Raw genomic sequence first — 25,545 nt, forward strand, 5'->3', positions numbered from 1 at the left:
ATGATGGCGCGTCTAGGGACGCGCTTTCCCTGGTCTGCAAATCGCACACACCTTGAATGACAGCGATTATTCTCTACAGGCTTCTCCTGCGGGAAGAGCCACGCGCGGTCCTTCGGCTTTCTCTAGAAAATCCCGAGAGGGTCTCGGACGCAGAAGAGGAGCCGGGCGCGGCGACCCCGGGAGCGATTCCAGAGCCCGGGGACTCCGGCACCTGCCGTGCGCGTCGCCGCGGACGAGCTGTGCCAGCCGCGGGTCCCTGTCCCCGCGAGGCCGCTGCCCGAGAGCCGGCGGCGGCAGCGAAGGGGCGACGCGGAGAGGCGTGAGCGGACTCTGACCTGCCCGGCGCAGCGGAGGGTCCGGCCTGAGCGCTCCCCGCGGAGCCTGCTCGCTCCCGGCTGGGCAGCTTGACCCGAGCCGGCGCCACCGGGGATCGGCGGCCCAGTCGGCGTCCGGGCGGGGCCGGGGCACCACGTGGAGCACAGCAGCTGCCGCCAGATGTGCCAGCCACCCGCCGCGAGGCAGGCCCCCCGGAGAGGCTCCCACCAGCTCCGAAGCCCCGCTCGTCCTCGCAGCTGGCGGCCTTCGTAAAGGGAGCCCTCGGCCCCCGCCGGGCAGGGTCCCGGAGAGAGGCGGCGGCGCGACACCCTCGGGCTCGCAGAGCGTTGCTCGAATCGGGGCGCCTCGGCAGGAGGTTTGTCCCCGCCCGCCCGCCGTGCTGCGCGGCCCCCGTGAAAGGGAAAGAGCGCGCGGCTGAGATGGGCGAGACCATGTCAAAGAGACTGAAGTTCCATCTGGGCGGGGAAGCAGAGATGGAGGAGCGGGCGTTCGCCAATCCCTTCCCGGACTACGAGGCCGCTGCCTCCGCGGTGTTCGCCGCCGGAGCGGCCGAGGAGACGGGCTGTACTCGCCCCCCGCCCACCACCGACGAGCTTGGCCTCCCTTTCCACAACGACGGAAAGGTGAGTCGGCGGTGGGCGCTAGCCGGGCCTTGGGCCGCGCCAGGTGAGGGGGGGTGGTGGCGATGGTAGCGTCCACCAGTCCCGCCCCGCCCCTAAGGCTCGCTGACGTCACCTCTCCGCGCCCGGTGTCGAGAGCGGGTCCCACCCTGGGAGCTGGAGGGAATCGGAGAGAGAGGGATGGCTTCTGGGCGCGCTTTCTCCGTTAGCAAGCTGCCCGCTTCCGGGAGGAAGGGTTATGGATTTCTGTTTTGTTAACAACGTGCGTTTTGATAGGCGCCTCCTGGCCTCTTGTGCCTTTGAAACACATTGATGAAGCTTCTGTTTCTTGGCACGTGGAGTGAATATCAGGGCTGTGGTGGCGGTCGACGTGCAGGTGTATTTTCTGTCACGGGCCCTTGCACGCCCTCCAGCCTCTGGAGCTGCACACGTGCCCCCTGACGATCTGTTCCTAGTCTCCCTGAGGCCGAGTTTAATCGGGTCTGGCCCCTGGTCCCTGCCCTTGGTATTTACAGCAGAGGAACACCAACCAAAATATTGTTCATAAACAGTAGCGTCATTTGAATGGGTCTTGTCTGAGTGCCCAGGACTTGCTTATTTGAACAAATGTTCACTTCGCAGGGGAAAGTAGAAATAAAGGAAGATGTGAATATCAGCATAGCTGCTCACGTTTGCTAAACCCAGACGCTTACCAGTTAACCCCTCCTCCCTCAACTGATCTAAATGTTCCAAGCCCCACTTCACCTCCCTGGTTCCCCATGTATTTTGTATTCTTATTGCCTGTCACAAATAGCTTAAGAGTGGAGAGAAGAGGTTTTCTTATATCTGGAGGAAAAATTAAGGGTCCACTGATGTTTCAAAGAAAAAGTTCTAATTCTCATCAGCTCAATAAGTCCCATGTTGTTAATTCTTGTTCTGCTCCAATCCAGTTTTTTTATTAGTTCTGGAAATTATTACATAGTTCAGTTTTATGATCCTAAAGCTAGGTGAAATCTGTATTCTAGACTATTTGTCAGAATTTTTAGCGTTGTGTATCTCTCTGAAGATGAAGCACATTTGCAAAAGCATCAGAGTAAGACAATGACTATAAATGAGCAAAGACTTAAAACAATGGCCATGGTTAAAGATGCGATGAAAGTTCATTTGATAAGGAAATGTAGTAATTTCTGTGGTGTGAAACAGTTTAAGATAATTGGACATATTGGAACAGACATCTGTACACATACACCTGTTGGGGTGGAAGACCTTGCTTTGCCCTATGGTCCTTCTAGCTGGACTTAGAATCAGATCGACATAAGAGAGGTGGGGGGACCTCTGAGGACAGAAAGGGGGAGAAAGACCTTTAGCAAGGAGGTGAAAGGGGATGTTCGGAAAAAACAAGGTTACCATATTACACAGATGAGTTCCTTAAGTAAAGGGGAGTCTCTTTTACTAGCTCTCCTATTGCAGTCTGTCCTTTCCAATGTAAATTTAGGCAGTTGTGGGGGAGACAGAGAGCTCTTCCTGCCTCTGCTGGGTTTTGATTACTTTTTTTTTTTTTTTTTTTAAGATTTATTTTAGAGCAGGGGGGAGGGGAGGCAGAGGGAGAAGGAGAAGCAGATTCCTTGCTGAGCAGGAAGCCCAATGTGGGGTTCCATCCCAGGGCCCTGAGATGGTGATCTGAGCCACCCAGCCACCCCTGGATTTTGGTTACTTTTAATTCAAAATAGTGTTCATGCAAAAGTGGCCCATCTTGACTTGGGGCTGCCTCCTCTTGACCCCTACCTACCCTGGGAAAGTTTATCATCACTTATTTGTCAATGATCCCCATGTAATTTAACATACCAAATAAACGTATTTCGTTTTTTATCTCTGCTTTACAAGGTTAAGAGACAAATCCTTTGAGATCTTCCAGGGACCCTCAGAAGAATCAGGTTGTTTTAATGTCAAACATACAATTTAGAATTTGATTTTTGGCAAGTTGCCAAAATGCCAACTCTTTGGAGCATTTGACTAAATAGGATCATAGATCATGATGAAATAATACTTAGCCATTCACATAACCACAGTGGCCACACAAGGTTTTAAAGGCAAATTCACAAGGTTGCGGATTTGAGAACAAAACTCAACTCTTATAATATTGAAGACTCAGTGCTCCGAAGTAATCAAAATCTTGATAGAGACAACATTAAGCACAGAAAATTACTTTAATAAGATATACAATCTTTGCTTTCTGGGCCGATTACTTAAAAAGTAAAGACAAACCTTTCACAGCCTCTTCATAGACCAATAGTCCAAGAAAAGTTCCTTTTAGCAGGGAGAAAACCAAATTCTAATCTTGCGCATGTCCATTTGATATTCAAACTCATTCTTTAAAAACTTGAATTCATTCCAATCTTAGCTTGCTTGCTGACACAGAAAATTCCTTTCCCAAGACTCCTTTTCCACAACCTTCCCATCCATTCAGGTTTTATCTCTTTCTTATCCTGGAACAACCAGTCATTTTACTAGGACACAGTTCCACTTCTTTTCTTTAACAAAAAAACATATCTTTCCTTATCCAAAATATTGTACTTTTTCTTAGCCTACTTTTAATACAGTTGTTTCCTTTTAGTCTTGTTATTTCTTTTAGTTTTAATTTTAGTCTTGGTATTTCTTTTAGTTTTAATGATGTGTATTGATTAGGATTCTTAACCCTTAGGGACCTTAATTTCTAATGAAGACTAAGAAGTAAACAATTATGGATTGTCTGTTCCACAAGCATTCTGTGAATTGGCTACTTAATGAATACATTTTACAATTTCTAGAAGTATATTCTTCCACATGGTAGCTTTTTCAATGGGGCAGACCTGTTTACCAGTGGCTCCACATGTCTTTCGTTCCTTTGTAATAAGCCAAAAGTAGATGAACTTAATTAATTAACTTCATTAATCATGTGTCAGTATTCCAGCACTTTGAATAAGCCATCCTAGTCTCTCTTAGCCTGTAAGATTTCTGCTGAGAAATTCCATTGGACGTTCCTTTGTAGGTTTTAATCTTTTCTCTTACTATCTTTAGGTTTCTCTCTTTATGTTGTTTTAGAAGGTAGGAGAGGGACAGTAAAGTATCTCCTGATGAGGGAAACAGAGACAGAAGAAAAGAAAATAAATTATTAAATATCATTATTACTTACAGCCCACTGACAAGTCCTTGAAACAGGCAGAGTGACATTCCTCTAGGGACTCAACTGCCCCAATGCCAACACCTTGCTAAGGGCAAAAGGCCCACTTAGCCCAACCCCCCTCCCCATCCTGTAAGTCTGCTTTAACATATAAAAATTTCTTCAGAAATTTTCCTTTATCTCTAAATCCCATAAGATATGTGTTGGCAATCATCCCCTAAATGTATGGCCCCCTGATATGCATTTGAAGGATCTCATGACTAAGGTTTTATTAAACGGTAATAAATGACCTTTTCCCAACAATGGCTAAGTGCCTTTAAGGTCCTGAAAACCTTGTTTTCTTTTTTTTGTTTTGTTTTGTTTTCTTTTTTGAAAACTTTGTTTTCAAAATTCCTTAGAGACTTATGCTATCCCTAAGCCCCCTCCCAACTTGTAGGTATATAATCACCACCCCTCATGACCTCATTGCAACTTTTTCCACCCACGGGTCCTGTCCCCACAAAACCACCTCTCTGCACCTGTGATGTCTCAAGAATCCTTTTTTGGCCCTTGGCTTCGAACCCTACCATCTTTCCTACATCATCCCCCAAATGGAGAAGGACTTTGAGACTGGGAAACAAAGCAGGCAACTTCATACAGTTTACAAGAGTTTTATTCAGGGGAACTTACTGATGGGGAATCAGGTAGAGGATGATCCAGTCACTTTGTAGTCATTCTCTGCAAAGTCCAGACATTAGTTCAGAGATTTTATAGAGGGTGGGGACACAGAAGGGCCCTGTAGAGAGACCAAAGGGTTCGCATGCATTTCACAGGACCTGCATGTATCTGATTGGCAGTTAATCTTTAATTACCTCTTATGGCATCACCTGAGCCTCAGGAAGGGGTGAGACTATGGTATCTCTATCAGATTCATGGGAAGCCAGAGCAAGCCTCCCCCCATCCTGGCCCTGATGGGCATTTCTAAGGTGTGTGTATTGATCTCCAAGGGGCCCAGAGCATGTAGCCTCGAGAGGTCATCAGGTGAACAGGAAGAACAAGATGGAGGGCCAGAGATGGAGTCAGTGTTGTCAGCACTCCTCCAGCCTGATCTTTGATAGTTTTATTATAATGTGTCTTAGACAAGGACATTTCAGATTAAATTAATGTGGTGATCTCTTTATTATGTCCCAATGTTTTCCCAGGTTTGGAAAGTTCTCTGCTATCATTTCTTTAAATAAGGTTTCTGCCCCCTTCTCTTTGTGGAACTGATTCAGATATTGTTGTTTTGTTTTGAAGATGTCCTAGAGATCACATAGGCTTTCTTCACTCTTTTTGATTTTTTTTTCTCTTTTGTCTTCAGACTGTGTTGTTTCAAATTTCCTATCCTCTCACTGATTTTATCTTATATTTGGTCTACTATGTTTTGATTCTCTGTGCTGTGTCTTCTATTTCATTAAGTTCTTTAGCTCTAGAATTTATCTTTGATTCTTTTCTATGATTTCCATCTCCTTGTTAAATTTCTTATATTGTTCATGTATTTCATTTTCTGATTTCATTGAGTTTTCTTTCTGCATTTTCTTGTAGTTCATTGAGTTTCCTTAAAACAGCTATTTTGAATTCTTTATTGGGTGAATCATACATTTTCATGTCTTTGGGTTTGGTTAGTGGAAGATTATTGTGACTTTTGGGTATGTCATGTTTCCTTAACTTTTCATTAACCTATGTCTGAGTCAGAACACATCTGCAGGAACTTTGTCCCTTTCATGCACTCTGCTCTGAGAATCTTACATGCTACTGCCTGATTTTCTTCTCCCCACTTGTAGAGCTCTGTCAGCAATGCTCTGGATGCCATGAGAGAGTGAGTCTTTTCAGCAGAGTCCCACACAGATTTGAAAACTAGGCACTTGAGGGCTCTCCCTTTCCCTTTGGGAGAAAACATGGGCATCTATTTCGCCCTATGCTGTTCCACCTTCGGGAAGGAGTGATGCTGATAAAGAAAAGCTCTTACCCGATTTAATGCACACGAACTCATTTTATTTTCCTCTATTGGACTGTTGGAACTTTTGCTCTGAAACCCTGGACTTCTGCAGAGGTTTTCAGATCTGATCTGATTGTTCAGTTCGGGTTCTGCATGCGCTTTCGATCACAGCTTGGGGGCAAGGGCGACAACTAGTTCCCAGTCTCCTGTAGGTTCCACAGCCAGTATCAAAGCCTCTGCTTATTACCTGATAGACTGGTGGGCTGGACTGCCCATGGGTCCTTGGTGTAAGGTGCTGGGTTCCACAACTCACACAAAAGCACTTCTGTTTGTGGATGGATGCCTAATTTTTATTGTTCAAGGGAGGACAAAACAAGGGATGCCTAATCTTAATGCTGCAGTGATGCTGACATCACCCTGGTTGAGGCCTTTAATGTTTATCTATTAATTTTTTCCTGAATTTACACAAGAGGTTTCTGGATCACAGATTTATTATTTATCAGACAGACTATAACCTGTGAGTGATTCCATCTGTCTCAAGTCTTCCCTGTGGGGCAACACAGTGAAACCTAGGTCAGATGTCTTCCATGTGCAAAGTCTATGTATTGTAGGCAAATAAGGAAGAAGCTGAACCTTTCTCTGCTTTTTACAAATGGAAAGGAGGCAACTGTCTTCCCTTCTCCTTCTGGGAGAGTTTCATTGGAAATACCATACTCTAAGTCTTTGGAATGTAAATAGATTTCTCTATGAAAGTGAGAAGCCCAGTTCTCTATAGTAGTACAACTCAGAAGTATATCCCTGTGTCACGGCCTCATCCCCCTGAAATATAAACACATACCTCCAGGGTCAAGTAAACCTCTCTGGATGCCTTACAATATATACAGTTGTAACTTGATTCCTAAGGTTTACTTTTAGTCTAGAATCCCAAATTTCAGGAAATTTGCCTTGAAAGCCCGAACGGTGTAGTAACACAAAAACATTTCCTCCTGAGTCTCACAGAGGAACATTTCATTATAACAAGTCAATCTGTCAGTGGATGCACAGTCATACATTTGTGTCTAATAACAGAACTACAAAATACATGAAAGCAGAAAATAATCATTAAAGGGTTAAATAGGAAATGGTCATGGATTTTAATATACCTCAGCAGTTTCTCTGGCAGCTAGATTTTACAAATCATAAAAGACTCTTGAGAAAGGCTCTCAGTGACTAAGAAAACTTGTTTCCTTAGCTCTTAGCAGCCTTGGGACTTAATATTTTGAATTTTTTTCATTATTCTGATAAGGCAAAGTCTGGTACTCATATATATTTGAACTGCATTAATTGCTAAGGGAATATTTTATATGTTTGTCATTTGATATTTTTCTTTTTATAAGGTACATCAGTAATTTTAGGTCTATTTCTGTATTGCTGTAGTCTTTTTTTACTTAGTGTTTTATATTGCAGCTCTTTCCCCCTTGTCAGTAATTTTTAAGCCATCATTCTTACTTTCTTTAACTTACAGAAGTTAACACGTTTGTGTACTCAATCCATCTTTTAAAAATTTTTTTTTCTTTGGTTCCTACAACTTATTTTTTGTAATCCTACCAATGCCTTGTAGTCCACACAGGGCATTACCTCATTTAAGAACTTAACCTACAAAATTAAGGGAGATATCCTCTCACCAGTGAAACATTGACATGGGCCAAGTAATCTAACTTCTACCTCTTCTGTTCTGTAAACTTAGATTATTAGAGTATTTATTGTAATATTGGCCTATTCTTGTGCAATTTAAGTTTCTGTATTCTTTTGGTTCTCAGATCATACATAATTTCACGAGGCGAATCCAGACCAAAATCAAAGATCTTCTGCAGCAAATGGAAGAAGGGCTGAAGACAGCCGATCCCCATGACTGCTCGGCCTATACTGGTTGGACAGGTACAAATGTGGGATACAAGTAATTGGGATGTTCTATTTTGGGTTTATAAGACTTCGATTAAAATTTTTCTTCTTTGAAAATGGTGACTTTTTACCTTTTATTTTATTTTGTAAAAGATTTTATTTATTTATTTGTCAGAGAGAGAGCACAAGTAGGCAGAGAGAGAGAGGAAGGGTAGCAAGCTCCCTGCTGAGCAGAGAGCACGATGTGGGGCTCAATCCCAGGACCCTGAGATCATGACCTGAGCTGAAGGCAGAGGCTTAACCCACTGAACCACTCAGGCGCCCTAGATTTTACCCTTTAAGTGAAAACGTGAACTTAATCAGTGATGAGATGTTTTGGAGTTTTATTTCTAAAGAAATCTTCTCCACTTGAAATTTGATATGTAGTATGTCCTATTTTTATAGCATTATTTATTTGACCGAATATATGGGTATCTGTGAAAATGCATAATAAGAGAAAACTTGCCCTCAGGTCAGTTTTTTGTTTGCCTTTATTCCTTTGATCTTTGGGACAAGTTGTAGTATGTGATTTCTCCATTATGCATAAACCGTTTAACCTCTTGCTTGTAGTCATTTGACTCATTTGTACACCTAAAGATTTTGATTTTGAATTTGGTGATAACAATTGAATAAGCAACGTGTAATAGACACACCATACCTCAAATAACTCGATTTCAAAATTAGCTTGCTTTATCTAATCTTTACATTCTTATTATTTTACTATATAGCCAGAACATTGTAATAACTCTTTAGGGAGTGTAAAAGAAATAAAAGAGCCTCTCCTGAGAGATGAGACTACAGTATGATTACTGCTAATAACAATTTACGTATCAATTTGTAGCCCTTGTTAAGTTATTACAGTTTAGCCAATGAACAGCACAGACTTAAGTATTCATGTTAGAATCGCTGAGAACTGATACCTGCTTTTGCAGTGTACAAGCAAACATGATGGCCCTGATCTTTTTTTGTGTGTTCATTTTTATAATTTTTTCTGTGCTGCTTTATTTGTATTTGCCTGTTCATGTTAATATAACATTTACGTAATGACATGAAAATTAAATTCTTCAAACTGTTATACTCAGGAAGACATGGAGGTAGTTCAGCTTACAGAACCAAAGAAATTCACCTTTAAATGTAAATTTAGATCATTTTCGCTAACTTAAATGCAAAGTAGGATTTTTTGAAAATATTTTATTTATTTATTTTTGAGAGAGAGCCTTTAAGTGGGGGGAGGGGCAGAGGAAGGGAAGAGAGAGAGAGAGAGAGAATCTCAAGCAGGCTCCCCGCTGAGTGCAGAGCTCCACACAAGGCTCAATCTCATGACCCTGAGATCACGACCTGAGCCGAAATCAAGAATTAGATTCTCAGCTGACTGAGCCACCCAGGAGCCTCAAGATAATTTTAGCTAACTTGAAGTTAAAAAAGCAAAGAAGGATATTTTTATTTATTTGTTTGTTTTAAGATTTTTTTTATTTGAGAGAGAAAGAGAATGAGCTGGGAGGGAGGGGCAGAAGGAGAAGGAAAAACAGACTTACCACTGAGCAGGGTACCCAATACAGAACCGGAACCCAATGCAGGACTTGATCCCAGGACCCAGAGATCATGACCTGAGCTGAAGGCAGAGACTCAACCTGACTGAACCACCCAGGCACCCAAGAAGAATATTTTTAAAGGAAAAATAACATAGTGATTATTAGCACAGTTCCCCTAAGAAATTTTTTACTTAAAACATTTCTTGTTGAAATAGGGGTTTTAAGTCCATGATTATTAGGTTCTAAGTTAGCTATGTATCAGAAACACTCAGAGAGCTTTATAATAAACAACATATTATAAGCCTCTCTCTCAGAATGATTACATAGTAGAGGAGTCCAAGAATCAGTATTTCTTAAAAATCCCCATTTGTTGTTATCTTTTGGATTCAGTGTTAGAGCCATCATGGAGGTATTTGGTGTGAATGGTTAAAAGTATTATTTAGGGCTTTGGGATCCGAGTAGCACCATGGAATCTACTTACACCCATACCTCCTCTCTCTTTTCTCCTAAAATTGTACAATACAAGAAGAAGGAATGAAGCACCCATACCTTTTTTTTTTTTTAAGCAAAGTTGTGAGATAGAGAATACACTGAATAATAATGTATGAAAAACAAATAGAATCCAAACAACTGAGAAAGCCACAGTGTTGTCCACGGGAGGAAGCCAGATGACCCACAGGTGGCAAAATGTATTCTGCAATTCCCCCTCTCCCAAATCAATAAATAGTTATTCTCAGAAGGATGAGACACACCCTCAGGGGGAATTTTTGAGGTCATATCTGAACATGAAATGGGTGAGGAAGAGAGGCAGAGAAAAATGGTGTGGAGAGCATACAGGGAACAGAGGTTATAAAATTCTTTTAAACCGCATTATTCTAAAAAAGGATTGTTGTGAATTATGTAAGATAAAATAAATAAAGGGGTTTGTTTTATGAGGCAGGAACTTCATCCCTGGTGGCGCTGGCTAATAGTGTAGTCAGAAAGGAAACGTCAGTGGGGGAACCCTTGTGCAACAAAGAAGGATCTGAGAATCAAAGGAAATCCAGTCACCACAAGTCATCATATACAAATAACCTGTTTGTCACTTGGTAAGAAGAGGATGCCCTTGAGATTAAAAAAAAAAAAAAAAAACTGGGAAAGCTGTCCTAATACTTTCCCTCTTTTAGAGGGTCTTGATTCAGAAAAATTCATCTAATTCAAACTTAAGAAAAAATTCAGTTGTGTACGTAATATTAGGAAAAAAGGAATATAAATTTCATCAATGGAAGAAGAAGAAACACCAGGAAAATGCCATTATGACGTGGAGAAAAATTGTCCCGTTTTCAACATGAATTTTGGAACTTAATTAAGCAAATGGATCGCAAAGCTGAAATAAAGGAACCCAGGGAAGAGATGGCCAGACAGTAAGATGATGTGAAATAAGAATTGAAAGAACTAAGAAAAGAAATTGAAGGACAAGGGAAAGTCCCTTCAGAAACAAGGTCCAAATGACAAGGGGCTGAAGGAGGAACTGATGCTCCAGAAAGCACAGCGATACCATAAAAATGGAAAAAACACAAGATCTGGTCTGGGGTGTAATGAGTTTAGAAGTTGTCACTGCATCCTATCAAGTCAAAAGCTGAACAAACTGAAAGATTAACACTTCTTAGATCCGTTACCAAAGTGAGGTCATAGGGCAAATGTCTACACCAAAAATGAGAGAGAGAGACACACACAGAAAATCACAATTTACTGGAGCAGAGATCCACAAGAAGGAACATCCATGGAAACTGGTGTGGGGATAATAACTTTAAACTTCATTTGATGAGAAGAAAATGCCTCTAGATGGACCCAGTTACAAGGACCCTTCTTCACTTTTTCAAGTTTAACTCCAGGAGTCCTCCCAGGTTCTCACCGTAGATACTAGAGAAAAATCCCTTTGTGCTTCCGGAAAGGGGAGGAAAGTGGAACCATTTTGAAATATGCCAGAGCATTCTGTTTTTCTTCACAAGACCCGCCCTCCGGAGAAACTTTTACTAGAACCTGACCTACCAGAGTTTTACTGAAGCTAGACTTCCCTAACTCTACCTTCTCTGTCTGGGCCTTTCACATGGGAGAAGGGAAGTACCCAGCTCCAGCCCCCTGTACCTATCCTGTCCAACCTACAGGAAAGAAACACTGAGAAGCACTAATAAAGGTCATAGTCCAAGGGCACAGCTTCACCAAAAGACCAGTTCCTAATCATAGGACCATAGAATACTGCTACTCCCCTGTTCCTTACCACCACATTATTGAAGGACTGGTTATTGCAGTTTCTTTTACCCAATACATTAAGTCCACCTTGCAAATTTACAAGGCATACTAAAAAGTAAAATAGAATTTGAGATGACTAAGTAGACGTCAGACCCAGAATCAGATACAGTAGTAATGTTGATATTATCAAACCAGGAGTTTTCAAATACTATGATTAATAATGCTAAGGATTTTAGTGAAAAGTAAATATGCAAGATGATCCAACATTTCCATTCAACACGCAGTGCTCATCAAAACCAATGCACCCCTTAATCCCCATCACCTATTTAACCAGCATCCCCCACTGACATCCCTACTGGTAATCATCACTTTGTTCTCTATAGTTAAAAGGCTGTTTCTTTGTTAGCTTTGCTCCTTTGTTTTTGCTAAATTGCACATATGAGTGAAATAACATGGTATTTGTCTTTCTTGGACTTGCTTTGCTTAGCGTAATACTGTTTAGCTCCATCCATGTCAATGCAAGTGGTAAGGTTTCATTCCTTTTTATGGCTGAGTAATATTCCACTGTATATATGTATACCACATCTTCTTTAGCTATTCCCAGTTGATGGACACTTGGGCTATGTCCATATTTTGGCTCTTATAGATAATACTGCTATAAACATTGGGGTGTGTGTAACCCTTCAAATTAGTATTTCTGTCTTTTAGGTAAATACCTAATAGAGCAATTGCTGGGTCATAGGGTAGCTCTATTTTTAACTTCTTGAGGAACCTACATATTGTTCTCCAGATTGGGTGTTCCCACCAACAGCGTAAGAAGTTTCCCCTTCCTCCGCATCCTGACCAATATCTGTTGTCTCTTGTGTTGTTGACTTTATCCATTCTGACAAGTGTGAGGTGATAACTCATTTTAGTTTTGATTTGCATTTGCCTGATGATGAGTGATGTTGAACATCTTCTCATGTGTCCATTGGCTATCTGGATGTCTTCTTTGGAGAAATATCTGTCCATGTTTCTGCTGGATCTCTGCCCCCTCCCCTCCACTGTTATCAAAATCTGCTCATATTTTGATTGGATTGCTTGTATTTTTGGTGTTGAGTTTTATAAATTCTTTATATATTTTGGATAACTAGTCCTTTATCAGATATATCATCTGGACCAGTTTAGTTTTGTTGATTGATTCCTTTGCTATGCATAAGCTTTTTATTTTGATGTAGTCCCAGTAGTTAATTTTTGCTTTTGTCCTTGCTTCAGGAGACATAACTAGAAAGAAGTTGCTATGATTGATGTCACACAGCCTACTGCGTATGGGATTCTTATGGTTTCAGCTCTCACATTTAGGTCTTTAATACATTTTTAGTTTATTTTTGTGTATGGTGTAACAAAATGGTCCTGATCCATTCTTTTGCATGTTGCTATCCAGTTTTCCAACCACCTTTTTGTTGAAGTCTTTTTCCCATTGGATATTCTTCCCTGCTTTGTCAAGGATAAATGGACCATATAGCTGTGGGTTCATTTCTGGGTTTTCCATCCTGTTCCATTGATTTATGTCTGTTTTCATGTCAGTATTCTGTTTTGGTTACTACAGCTTTGTAATAGAAGTTGAAGTCCAGATTGTAATTCCTCCAGTTTTGCTTTTCTTTCTTGGGGTTACTTGGGCTATTCAGGGTCTTTTGTGATTCCATACAAATTTTAGGATTGTTTGTTCTAGGTATGTGAAAAGTACTGTTGGTATTTTGTTAGGACTTGCATTAAATGTGTAGATTTCTTCAGGTACTATAGACATTTTAACACTATTTGTTCTTCTAGTCTATGAACATGAAATGTCTTTCCATTTCTTTGTGTCATATTCACTTTCTTTCATCAGTGTTTTACAGTTTTCAGAGTACAGACCTTTAATCTCTTTGATTAGGTATTCATAGGTATCTTATTATGTTTAATGTAAACTGTAAATGGTATTTATTGCTTAATTTTTCTTTCTGCTGTGCCATTATTGGTGTGTAGAAACAGTACAGATTTCTATACATTGATTATATATCCTGCAACTTTACTGAATTCATGTATCAGTTCGAGCAATTTTTTGGTGGAGTCTTTGGGTTTTCTATTTGGAGTATCATGTCATCTGGAAATAGTGAAAGTTTGATGTCTTCCTTGTCATTTTGGGTCCCTTTTATTTCTTTGTGTTGTCCAGTTGCTGTGGCTCGGACTTCCAATACTGTTAAATAACTAACAGTGGTGAGAGTGGACACCCTTACCTTGTTCCTGATCATTAGGGAAAAGCTCTCAATTTTTCGCCATTGTGGATGGTAGAGGCCATAGATGGCTTTGATTATCATGAGGTATGTTGCCTCTAAAACTGCTTTTTTTCATCTTGATGAATCCCAATAATTTATTTTTGTTTGCCTCTGACAACATGTCTAATAGGCAGTTGCTATGGCTGAGTTCAAAGAGGTTTCTGCCTTTGTTTCCCTCTAGGATTTTGATGATTTCCTGTCTCACATTTAGGTCTTCCATCCATTTTGAATTTATTGTTGTGTATGGTGTAAGACAGTGGTCCAGTTTCATTCCTCTGACTGTGGCTGTCCAGTTTCCCAACACCATTTGTTGAAGACCCTTTTCCCCATTGGATCTTCTTTCCTGCTTTGGCAAGGGCTAATTGACCAGACAGCTGTGGGTTCATTTCTGGCCTCTCTATTCTGTCCCATTGATCTGTGTGTCTGATTTTGCTTCAGTACCATACTGTCTTCATGATTGCAGCTTTGTAAAATAGCTTGAAATCTGGAATATGTGATACCTCCAGTTTTGTTTTTCTTTATCAGAATTGCTTTTGGCTATTTGGGGTCTTTTCTGGTTCCATACACATTTTAATATTGTTATTCTAGCTCTGTGAAAAATGCTGGTGGTATTTTGATAGGGATTGCATTTAATGTGAGATTGCTTTGGGTAGCACAGACATTTTAAAAATGTTTGTTCTTCCACTCCACGACCATGGAAATCTTTCCATTTCTTTGTGACCTCTTCAATTTATTTCACAAGTGATCTGTAGTTTTCAGAATACAAATCTTTTATCACTTTAGTTACCTATTCCTAGGTATCTTATTTTGGGGGCACAACTACACAGGGACCGATTCCTTGATTTCTTTTTCTGCTGCTTTGATATTGATGTATAGAAATGCTATAGATTTCTGCACATCAATTTTATATTCAGCAATATTGATGAATGCACATATTCTAGCAATTTTTTGGTGCAGTCTTTTGGATTTTCTACATAGAACGTCATGTCATCTGCAGAGAGTGAAAGTTTGACTTCTTCCTTGCCAATTTGGATGCCTTTTATTTCTTTTTGCTGCCTGATTGCTGAGGCCAAGACTGCCAGTCCTATGTTAAATAGTAATGGGGACAGTGGAAATCCCTCTCTTGTTCATGACCGTAGGAGAAAGGCTCCCAATTTTTCCCCATTGAGGATGGTATTAGCTGTAAGTCTTTCATATGTGACCTTTACGATGTTGAGGTATGTTCCAGCTGACCCTACTTTGTTGAGGGTCTTTATCCAGAAAGGATGCTGTACTTTGTCAAAAGCTTCTTCTGCATCATCAACAGGATCATATGGTTCTCATCCTTTTATTGATGTGGTGTATCACATTGACAGATTTTAGAATATTGAACCACCTCTGCAGCCCAGGCATAAATCCCACTTGATCATGGTGAATAATTCTTTTAATGTACTGTGGATTTGATTTGCTAGTATCTTGTTGAAAATCTTCATATCCATATTCATTAAGAATATTGTTCTGTAATTCTCCTTTTTAGTAGAGTCTGGTTTTGGAATCAAGGTAGTACTGGCTTCATAGAATGAGTTTGGGACTTTTCCTTCCATTTCTGTTTTTTGGAACAGTTTAAGTATTAATTAGTGTTTAAATGTTTGGTAGAATTCCCCTGAAAATCCACCTGGCCCAAGATCTTTGTGTGGGGGGAGATATTTGATGACTGAATCTATTTCTTTGCTGTTTATTGGTCTGTTCAAATTTTCTATTTCTTCCTGTTTCAGATTTGGTAGTTTGTAGATTTCTAGGACTTTGTCCATTTCTTCCAGGTTGCCCAGTTTATTGGGATATAATTTTTCATAGTATTCTCTTATAATTATTTGTGTTTCTTTGTTGGTTATGATCTCTCCTCTTTCATTCATGATTTTATGTATTTGGGCCCTTTCTCTTTTCTTTCTGTTAAGTCTGGCTAGGGGTTTATCAATTTTATTAACTCTTTTGAAGAACCAGCTCTTAGTTTTGTTGAATTGTTCTATTGATTTTTTTTTTTTTTGCTTTTATAACATTTATTTCTGCAGTAATCTTTATTATTTCCCTCCTTCTGCTGGTGTTAGGCTTTATTTGCTATTCCTTTCCTAGCTCCATTAAGTGTGAGGTTGGATTGCTCATTGAGACTTCTTGTTTTTTGGGATATGACTGTATTGTAATATACTTCCCTCTTACGACTGTCTCTGCTGCATCCCAAAGGTTTTTGAATGTTGTCTTTTCATATTCATTTGCTTCCATGTATTTTTTACATTTCTTTAATATCTTAATTAAGCCATTCATTCCTTACCAGGATGTTCTTTAACCTCCATATATTTGTGGTCTTTCCAAATTTTTTCTTGTGGGTAACTTCCAGTTTCATAGCATTGTGGTCTGAAAATATGCATGATAAAATGATCTCAGGTTTTTTGTACTTGTTGAGGGTTGATTTGTGACCTAGTATGTGATCTATTCTGGAGAATGTTCCATGTACACTTGATAAGAATGTGTATCCTGCTGCTTTAGGATGAAATGTCTTGAATATAACTGTTAAGTTCATCTGATTAAGTATGTTATTCAAAGCCATTGTTTCCTTGTTGATTTTCTGCTTGGGTGATCTGTCCATTGCTGTAAGTGAGGTGCTAAAGTCCCCTACTATTCTTGAATTACTATCAATGAGTTTCTTTATTATTAATTGTTTTATATATTTGGGTATTCCAAGCTGGGAACATAAATATAGAATAGAATAGATATTCTTGATGGATATAGGTCTCTTCATTTATGATATAATGCCCTTCTTCATCTCTTGTTACAGTTTTTACTTTAAAGTCAATTTTGTCAGATATAAATATGGCTACTCGCAGCTTTCTTTTGATGTCCATTAGCATGAGAGATGGTTCTCCATTTCTTACTTTCCATCTGCAGGTGTCTCTAGGTCTAAAATGAGTCTCTTGTAGGCAGCTTATAGATAGATCTTGCTTTTTATCCATTCTCATACCCCTTTGTCTTTTGACTTGAGCATTTTGTCCATTTACATTCAGAGTGATGATTGAAAGATGAATTTAGTGTGATTTTTTTCTGGTGGTATTCTGTGCTCCTTTCTAGTCTTTGTTGCTTTTGATCTCCCCCTTCCCCCCTACTCCAAGATTCCCATGTAATATTTCTTTCAGGGCTGGTTTGGTGAGCATGAACTCCTTTAGTTTACCTAGGAAAGTTTATCTCTCCTATTCAGGATGACAGTCTTGCTGGGTAAAGAATTCTTGACTCCATATTTTTCCCATTCAGCACATTGTATATTTTCTTCTACTCCTTTCTGGCCTGCCAGGTTTTAGTGGACAGATCTGCTGTGAACTTGATGTGTCTTCCCTTTTAGGTTAAGGACTTTTTTTTTTACTCTTGCTGCTTTCTGGATTCTTTCCTTGTGTATTTTGCGCATTTGACTATGATGCACATTAGTGATTGTGAACTTCTTTTGAATTTCTTGAGCGCTTTCTGTGCTTTTTGGATTTTGATGTCTATGCCCTTCCCCAGATTAGGGAAGTTTTCAGCTGTCATTTGTTCAAATAAACCTGCCCCTTTTCCTCTCTTCATTTTCTGTCTTCACTGTCCATTACCTATCTTTCCTTCTTTTTTTTCAGGCTCATTGTTTTTCATAATTTTATTTTCTATATCACTAATTTGCTTTTCTGCTTCATCCATCCTTGTTCTTATGACCTCCATTTGGGATTGTATCTTAGTTATAGCATTTTTAATTTTAGCCTGATTAGATTTTAGGTTTTTTTTAAATCTATGCAGTAAGTGATTGTCTACTGTCTTCTATGCTTTTTTTTTAAGCCCAACTAGTATTCTAATAATTGTTTTAAATTCTAGTTCAGACATCTTATATCTGTATTGATTAAATCTCTGGCCACGAGTTGAACTTCCTTTTTCGGGGGGAGAATTTCTCCATCTTGTCATTTTGGTCCAGAAAAGAAGAAAAAAGAGGGAAAAAATCATAAAGGATAAAGAAAAATATAGAAAACAAAACAGAAACAAAAAAACTAGATCCTAGGTGTGTTTTGGTCTGCTTGTTAGTAGGATCTAGAGAACAATATAAAATAGATAAAATAATGTAAAAGTAAACAAAAAATAAAAAAATATAAAATATACACATATAAATAAATTTAAAGTTAATATTAAAAAAGAGAAAGAAATAATTGAAAAAATAAAATAATTACAAAATAATAAAATGAATAAAGAATGAAAGTAAAAAAGGTCATTATATCCTTCTTACCCCTGGAGCTCAAGCTTTGCAGCCCTCTGTGATGAGGAAATTTAGTGTAAATAAGTTGTTCATGCTGGTCTGAAGGAGATGTCTGCTGTAACGGATTCTCAGGCTGACTTGTTTCAGTGGGAAGTGCACCCCTCCAGGGCGCAGGGTTGCAGGCTGGCTATAAGCTACTCTGGCCTCCACAAGGTGGTGCTCTTTTCCTCCCTGGAGGCTGCAGCACTGATGAATATGGTAGTGTCCTACTTTCTAGCCCTGGAGGTGAAAGTTCACCTCCACACTCTCCAGTGAGCCCTCACAGAAGAACAGTCAGCCAGTCCTGTGTCCTCTGTTTTGATCAGAATTCTGCATTCACCTTGGCTGTGTCTGAGGTTTTTTTATCTCAGGTGCAGGACCAAGTTTCAAAACTCCGAATTGTATGGGCTTCTCCAGAGCCGACCCACACTGTTCCTCCAGGGGAGTGTATCACCATGCTTTCACCATTTGCTGGACCGTCCTGGGAGAGTGACCATACAGCCACCCAGTGTTTCTCAGTTTATGTCCAAACAGAGCAGAAAGCCAGCACCAATACTCGCTGCTCTCAGCCACCTTCTGTGCTCCAATGTCTGGGCACAGGACAGCAGTCAGGTGCCACCCATTCTTGCAACCCAGGGGCTTCTCAGACCACAGGGTCACACCTGGGACTCTGCCCTACTTCACCACCAGAGCATCTTTAAGCCTGGCACGTTCCCCACTAAAGCAGACTTCTAAAAGGTCAGATTTTGCTTAAAATACATTGCAGTGGCTTCTGTAAGTAGGCTTTATCCCTGCCACTGTATCCATAGCTCTATCTCTCCCAACTCAACTCACAGCCCCTCCTAACTTCCAAAAAATGGTCGCTTTTCTACTTGTAGACTTGTAGTTTTTGTTCTCTCAGACTTCTGATTTCTTGGGTATTCAGAATAATTTGCTATATAACACTGTGTTTGAGGTACAACACAGCTTAGGGTCCCCCTAATCCTCTGCTACCTTAACTCCTCCCCTATAGTGTCCTTCTTTGTCTTGTTACAGTCTTTGGTTAAAATCTAGTTTGTCTGATAGAAGTATTACAAACTCTGGCTTTCTTTTGTCATCTGTTTGCATGATAAATATTTCTCCATCCTTTCACTTTCAATGTGACTTTAGGTGTAAAGTGAGTCTTTTCAATTATCATATGGTTTCACTCCTATGTGTAATATAAGGAACAGCACAGAGGATCATAGGGGAAGGAAGGGAAAACTGAATGGGAAGAAATCAGAGAGGGAGACACGCCATGAGAGACTCTTAGCTATGGGAAACAAATCGAGGGTTGTAGAAAGGGAGGTGGTGGAGGTGGATGGGGGGAGGTGGATGAGGTGTATGGCCCCTTGGTGATGGGCATTAAGAAGCGCGCGTGAGGCAATGAGCATTGGGTATTATATGCAACTGATGAATCACTGAACACTACATCAAAAACTAATGGTGTACTGTATGTACTGGTTGAATTTAAAATACAGTGAGTTTTGTAGGCAACATGATGAGTCTTGTTTTTTTAATGAATTCTGTTATTCTGTGTGGGTTGGAGCATTTATCCATTTAATTATTGATATGTATTTAGTGCGATTTTATTACTTGTGTTGTCATTCTTTCTAGAGATTTTTTTTCTGATCTTTTCTTGTCTTTGTCAATTTTGATCTCTCCTTTCCACTCAAAGAGTCCCCTCTAATGTTTCTTGCAGGACTGATTTAGTGGTCATGAACTCCTTTAGTTTTTGTTTGTCTGGAAAACTCTCTCCTTCTAGTTTGAATTATAGCCTTGCTTGGTAAAGTATTCCTGGCTACATAATTTTCCCATTCAGCATGTTGAATATATCATTCCACTCCCATCTGGCTTGCCATGTTTCTGTTGAAAAAAATCTCATGCTAGCCTTATGGGTTTTCCCTTGTAAGTTAAAGACTTTTTTTTTTTTTTGTCTTGCTGCTTTTAAGATTTTTTTTATCACTATATTTTGCAAATTTAATTGCAGTATGTCTTGGTATTAGCCTTCTTTTATTGATTTTGTTGAGAGTTCTCCGCATCCTGTATCTGGCTTTCTGTTTTCTATCCCAACTTAGGGATATTTTCAGCTATTATTTCTCCAGATAAATTTTCTTTCCCCTTTTCTCTCTCTTCTTCCTTTGAGACTCCTATAAGAAAGATATTTCTATATTTGATGGAGTTCCCTAAGTCTATTCTCATGATGCATAGTTCTCTTTTTCTCTTTCATTCTACCTCATTTCTTTCCATTACTTTGTCTTCCAGGTCATTAGTTTGTTCCCCTACTTCTTCCAGCCTGCTGTTTATTTCATTAATTGTGTGTCTAATCTCTTTTTATTGAACTCTTCATCTCTGATTGATTCTTTTTTAACTTTTATCTCTGTGGTAAGGATCTCACTGTTGTCTCCTGTGTTTTGCCCCAAGCCCAGTGAGTATCCTTATGACCATTGCTTTAAATGCTCCATCAGGCATGTTACTTATATCTGTTTTACTTAGATCTCTTGCCGTGGCCTTATCTTGTTCATTTGTGACAAATTCTTCTGTTTTCACATTTTTCTAAATTTCTGCCTTCTTCTCTGTGTTAGAAAAACCAGTTCTGTGTCATGCTTCTGAATGTAATGGCTTTATGAAATGTGTTCGTATAGTGCCCAAGACCTGGCACTTCAGGGAGTGTCTCTGGTGGGTGCTGCATGGACTTTACTGCTGTTTTTGGCTTCTCCATTCTTCAAACCAGTAGTTTGCTGTGGGCATGTTTGTTGCCTGGCCTGAATGTGGCAAGTTTTAACTAGGTGTACTCTTCTGCTTTTGAAATGAGACCTGTCACCACCTCCACTGGAACTGAGGCCCTGCAGAACTCATTGTTTTGGAGATGTGTGGGCATGAGTTTGTGCTGGTCTTTGGAGCGAGGGCCCTCTACACTGGGACTGAAGGAAGTGTGACTGGAAGGGCAGTCTCCCCAGAGCACAGGGTTGTGGGGCTTCTTGGTGCAAAAAGTTAGGCAGACAGTGTTTACACCTTGCTGCTTCCTGCAAGTGACTCTCTTTATGCTTCGGGTCAGGAGAGGGAAATGGTGCCAGCTAGCTCCTTTGAGAGGCATCTCCCTGAATACAGCTTTTCAGGGACATGTTCCAAGAAGAGCAAATAATCTCTACTGTGTGCCTCAGACATTCTTCTGATCGCTTTTTCTACACTATCTGCCCCTCGGGTTGTTTGCTTGCCTTCCTTCCATGATTTGCACAGCGCCCTCTAGGCTCTATTGCATCTATGTCAGCTGACCTTTAAAACAATAGGTTTTAAGCCCCTCTGGCTGCAAGAACTCACGAAATTAAGCCCCTCTCATTTTCCAAGTCAGCGGCTTTGGAGAAATGTTCTTGTGCATCCCCCTGTGTGCTTCTCTCTCTTGCCCTTCTCCACCACCTGTGCTCCCTCCTTCCCACAACACTCGTGATCCATTTCTCTCATGGTTCAGAAACCGTCTTTCTGCACTTCCTACCTCTTTCCTTCCTTTAGTTTTGGAGTTTGTTCCTTCAGTATTTGGGTTGATTTCTGAGGTATTTAGGATGATTCAATAGTTACCTAGTTGTATTTTTCAGATGAGGAAAGTCTAGGGTCTTCCTACTCCACCGCCATCTTTGAAACCCTAGGACAGATGGAAATTCTAAGAAAAAATGAAACAGATGTGCTTAGAAATCATATGTACTATAAGAGAAATGAAGAATTCCTTTGATACGTTTATTATTAGGTGAGGTATAGTTAAGGAAAGAAATAGTGACCTTGAAAATGACATAGAAACTTAGAAAACTGAAAAGGAAATTGAAAAAAAGTATAAAAAAAAAAATACCCAGTAGAGAATATTCAAGTACAGTGGGACAATGACAAAAAGTACAACATATATGAAATGGGAATATCAGGAGAAGGAACAGAAGGAAAAACAGAGGCGATATTTAAAGCAATAGTGACTGAAAATTTCTAGAGATTAACATCATACACGAAACCATAAATCCAGGAATCTCAGAGAACACCAAATAGCAGAGATGCCTTCCACTAAAAAAAACCTCCACAGATAGACCAAAACCAAAAACTTGACATAGGCATATTATATTCAAACTTCATAAAACCATAAAAAAAAAATCTTGAAAGACAGAAGGGGGGAAAAAATCCTACTTACAGCAGAGCAAAAAAAGAATTATACCAGACTTCTTTTCATCAACCATATGAGCAAGATGAGGGTGGAGTGAAGTATTTAAAGTACTGAGAGGAAAGAATCAGGGTCCTGGTAATCTGTAACCTGCTCAATTAACCTTGAAAAGGTAGTGAGAAATTACAACCTCAAATAAAAATTAAGGGAATTTGTTGCCAGTAGACCTACTAGCAAGAAATGTTGAAACAAGTTATTCTGAGAAGGAAAATGATATAAGTTAGAATCTTGGATCTACATGAAGAAAAGAACAACATCAGAGAATGAATAAGTAAAAGTGAAATAATTATTATTTTTTTCTTAATTGCTCTAACAAGTCAAAATATACAAAATAACATTTGTGTGAAATATTTGTTCAAAACAATAACACTGTTCAGTCATGTATGTATATATATCTATATATATATAGATATATATAGATACTTCTGAATGCTTAAATTCATGTAATATATATAAGTAAATTGAATGACCTCAAGATTTGAGGGATGAGAGGAAGGAATTAGGAATATTTTGTTATTATGAAGTGCTGGCTCTATCCTTGAAATGATACAGTGTGATTTGAGAATGGAATAGAATTAAATAAGAAAAACCACATTATCATATCAATAAATGCAGAGAAACATTTGACAAAATCTAGCACCTATTCTTGATAGACTATCTCTGGAAACTTAGGAATAGTTCTTCTATTTAGTGAAGAACATCTACAAAGAGCCTAAAACTAACATCATATTTAATGATAAGACACTTGAAACTTTGCTGCTGAGCTCAGCAACTAGACAAGAATGTTCTCTCACAGAATAGCTTTCAACATTATACCAGAAGTCCTAACTAATGCAATAAGATTATAAAAGGAAATAAAAAGGTATACAAATTGGAAAGGAAGAAATAAAACTTTCTTTGTAGATGACATGATAATTCTATGTAGAAAATCAGAATAATGAAAAAATCCATGAGTAAGTTATTGCACGATTACAGGTTATGAGGTTAATATACAAAAGTGAATCACTTTCCTATGTAACAATGAGTAAGTGGAACTTGAAATGAAAAAACAATACCATATGTGCTCATTTTGACACCACATACTCTGAAGTTGGAAAGATACAGAGAAGGTTAGCATGACCCCTGGGCAAGGATGACACAAACTCATGAAGAAGTCCATTAAAAAAATAATAATAATACCATTCATCTTAGCACTCCCCCAAATGAAATAGGTTTAAATTACAAAAAGTCTACAAAGTCTGTGTGAGGTAAACTACAAAAGTCTTCTGAAAGATGTCAAAGGAGAGCTAAATAGATATTCCGTGTGCAGGGATGAGAAGACTTGCGTCTTGCCAGTTCTTTCCATCTTGATCTATAGATTCAGTGCAATGCCGACTAAAATTGCAGCAAGTTATTTTGTAGATATTGACAAACCGATTCTAAAGTTTATATGGAAAGGGAAAAGATCCAGAATAGCCAACTCTGTATTGAAGGAAAAGAACAAAGTTAGAGGACTGATTTTACCCAACTTCCAAGATTTATTATAAAGCTATGACAATCAAAGCAGTGTGAGTGTGCTGCAAGAAGTGACAAAAAATGGATGGCTAGAAAAGAACAGAGAGCTCAGAAGTAGACTCACTTAAATGCAGTCTACTATATACAGTTCACTGGTCTTTGACCATGGAGCAAAAGCAAAATGGGGGAAGACAGTCATTTTAACAAATGACGCTGGAGCAACTGGGCATATACGTGCAACAAAGTTAATTTAGACATCTTTCAAAAGTATTAGTTCAAAGTGGATCATAGGCCTAGATATAAAATAGAAAACTGGAAAACTAGAAAATAACTAAAAGAAAACCTAGATGACCTTGGGTACGGCAATGACTTTCTGTATATGACACCAAAGACATTATTAGTTAAATAAATCAGAATCTGGTCTTTGCTAAAATTAAACACTGCTCTGTGAAAGATAATGTCAAGAAAATGGGAAGACAATTCACAGACTAGATGAAAATTTTTGTGGGGCACCTTGGTGCCTCAGTCAGTTTAAGCATCTGCCTTTGCCCCAGGTCATGATCCCGGGGTCCTGGGATTGAGTCCCAAGTTGGGCTTCCTGCTCAGTGGGGAGTCTGTTTCTCCCTCTCTTTCTGCCCCTCCCCCTGCTCATGCTCTCTCTCTCTCTCTCTCACTCTCTTATTCTGTCTCTCTCAAATAAACACAACTTTTAAAAAAAGAGAAAATATTTGCAGAAGACATATTTGATAAAGGGGTTTTTTTTTTTTGGAATATATACAAAGGACTCTTAAAACTCAATAAGAGGGGAGCCTGGGTGACTCAGTTGGTTAAGTATCTGCCTTAGGCTCAGTTCATGATCCCAGTGCCCTGGGATTGAGTCCCGCATCAGGCTCCCTGCTCAGTGGGGAGCCCGTTTCTTCCTCTCCAGCTCCCCCTGCTTGTGCATGCTCTCTCTCTGTCAGGGAAAAAAAAAAAGACTCTTTTACAAATGCACAACATAACTAAAAGGCCCTCACCAAAAAATAATACACATGTGAAGTAAGTATATGAAAAGATGTTCAACATCGTATGTTATTAGGGAAATGATAAAATCCAAAACATTGACAATACCAATTCCTGATGAATGTGGAACAGCCAGAGCTTTCACCTATTGCTAATATATATTTATATATTTTTTTTCTTTTTAATTCTTAAAAATTTTGAAATAGAAGAGTATGCAATGAGACCGAATGGGGACTTTAAAGGGTAACATAAAAGTTGCTGTCTGGCCCTTTACAAAAAAGGAGAAGGGGTGGGAGAAAGTAGCCATCCTATGGTAGAGGACCATAATGAAGATACGATTAAGGGAACACAGGCATGAGCTTATAATGACATTCATTACTTTTAATTATATAATTAATATCAGAAGTTTGCAGATATATAAACAGAAGTTTGCAGATAGGGGAAGAAGGCACAGAAACATTATAAATAAGGTGGAGAAACCACTGTAACAGGAAATTTTAGAAGCCACACTCCTTTTCACTGTGTAT

General features: G+C 39.4%; 1 protein-coding gene and 1 non-coding gene across 2 annotated transcripts in view; both read left to right on the plus strand.

The window, feature by feature from the left end:
• Window positions 1-750: 750 nt before the first annotated feature.
• Window positions 751-25,545, plus strand: part of LANCL2 (LanC like glutathione S-transferase 2) — a 51,696-nt gene continuing 26,901 nt past the window's right edge. Inside the window, exons 1-2 of the mRNA XM_059397208.1 lie at window positions 751-959; window positions 7,852-7,969. Of these exons, the coding sequence (XP_059253191.1) occupies window positions 756-959; window positions 7,852-7,969 (322 nt within the window). The 5' untranslated portion in view covers window positions 751-755. The remainder of the gene's footprint in view (window positions 960-7,851; window positions 7,970-25,545) is intronic.
• LOC132017022 (U6 spliceosomal RNA) lies at window positions 23,583-23,690 on the plus strand. Its single transcript, XR_009404109.1, has one exon. It is a non-coding gene; the product is annotated as a U6 spliceosomal RNA (small nuclear RNA).

The sequence above is a fragment of the Mustela nigripes genome, chromosome 4 (genome assembly GCF_022355385.1).
Source record: "Mustela nigripes isolate SB6536 chromosome 4, MUSNIG.SB6536, whole genome shotgun sequence".
In the NCBI taxonomy this organism is placed as follows: Eukaryota; Metazoa; Chordata; class Mammalia; order Carnivora; family Mustelidae; genus Mustela; species Mustela nigripes.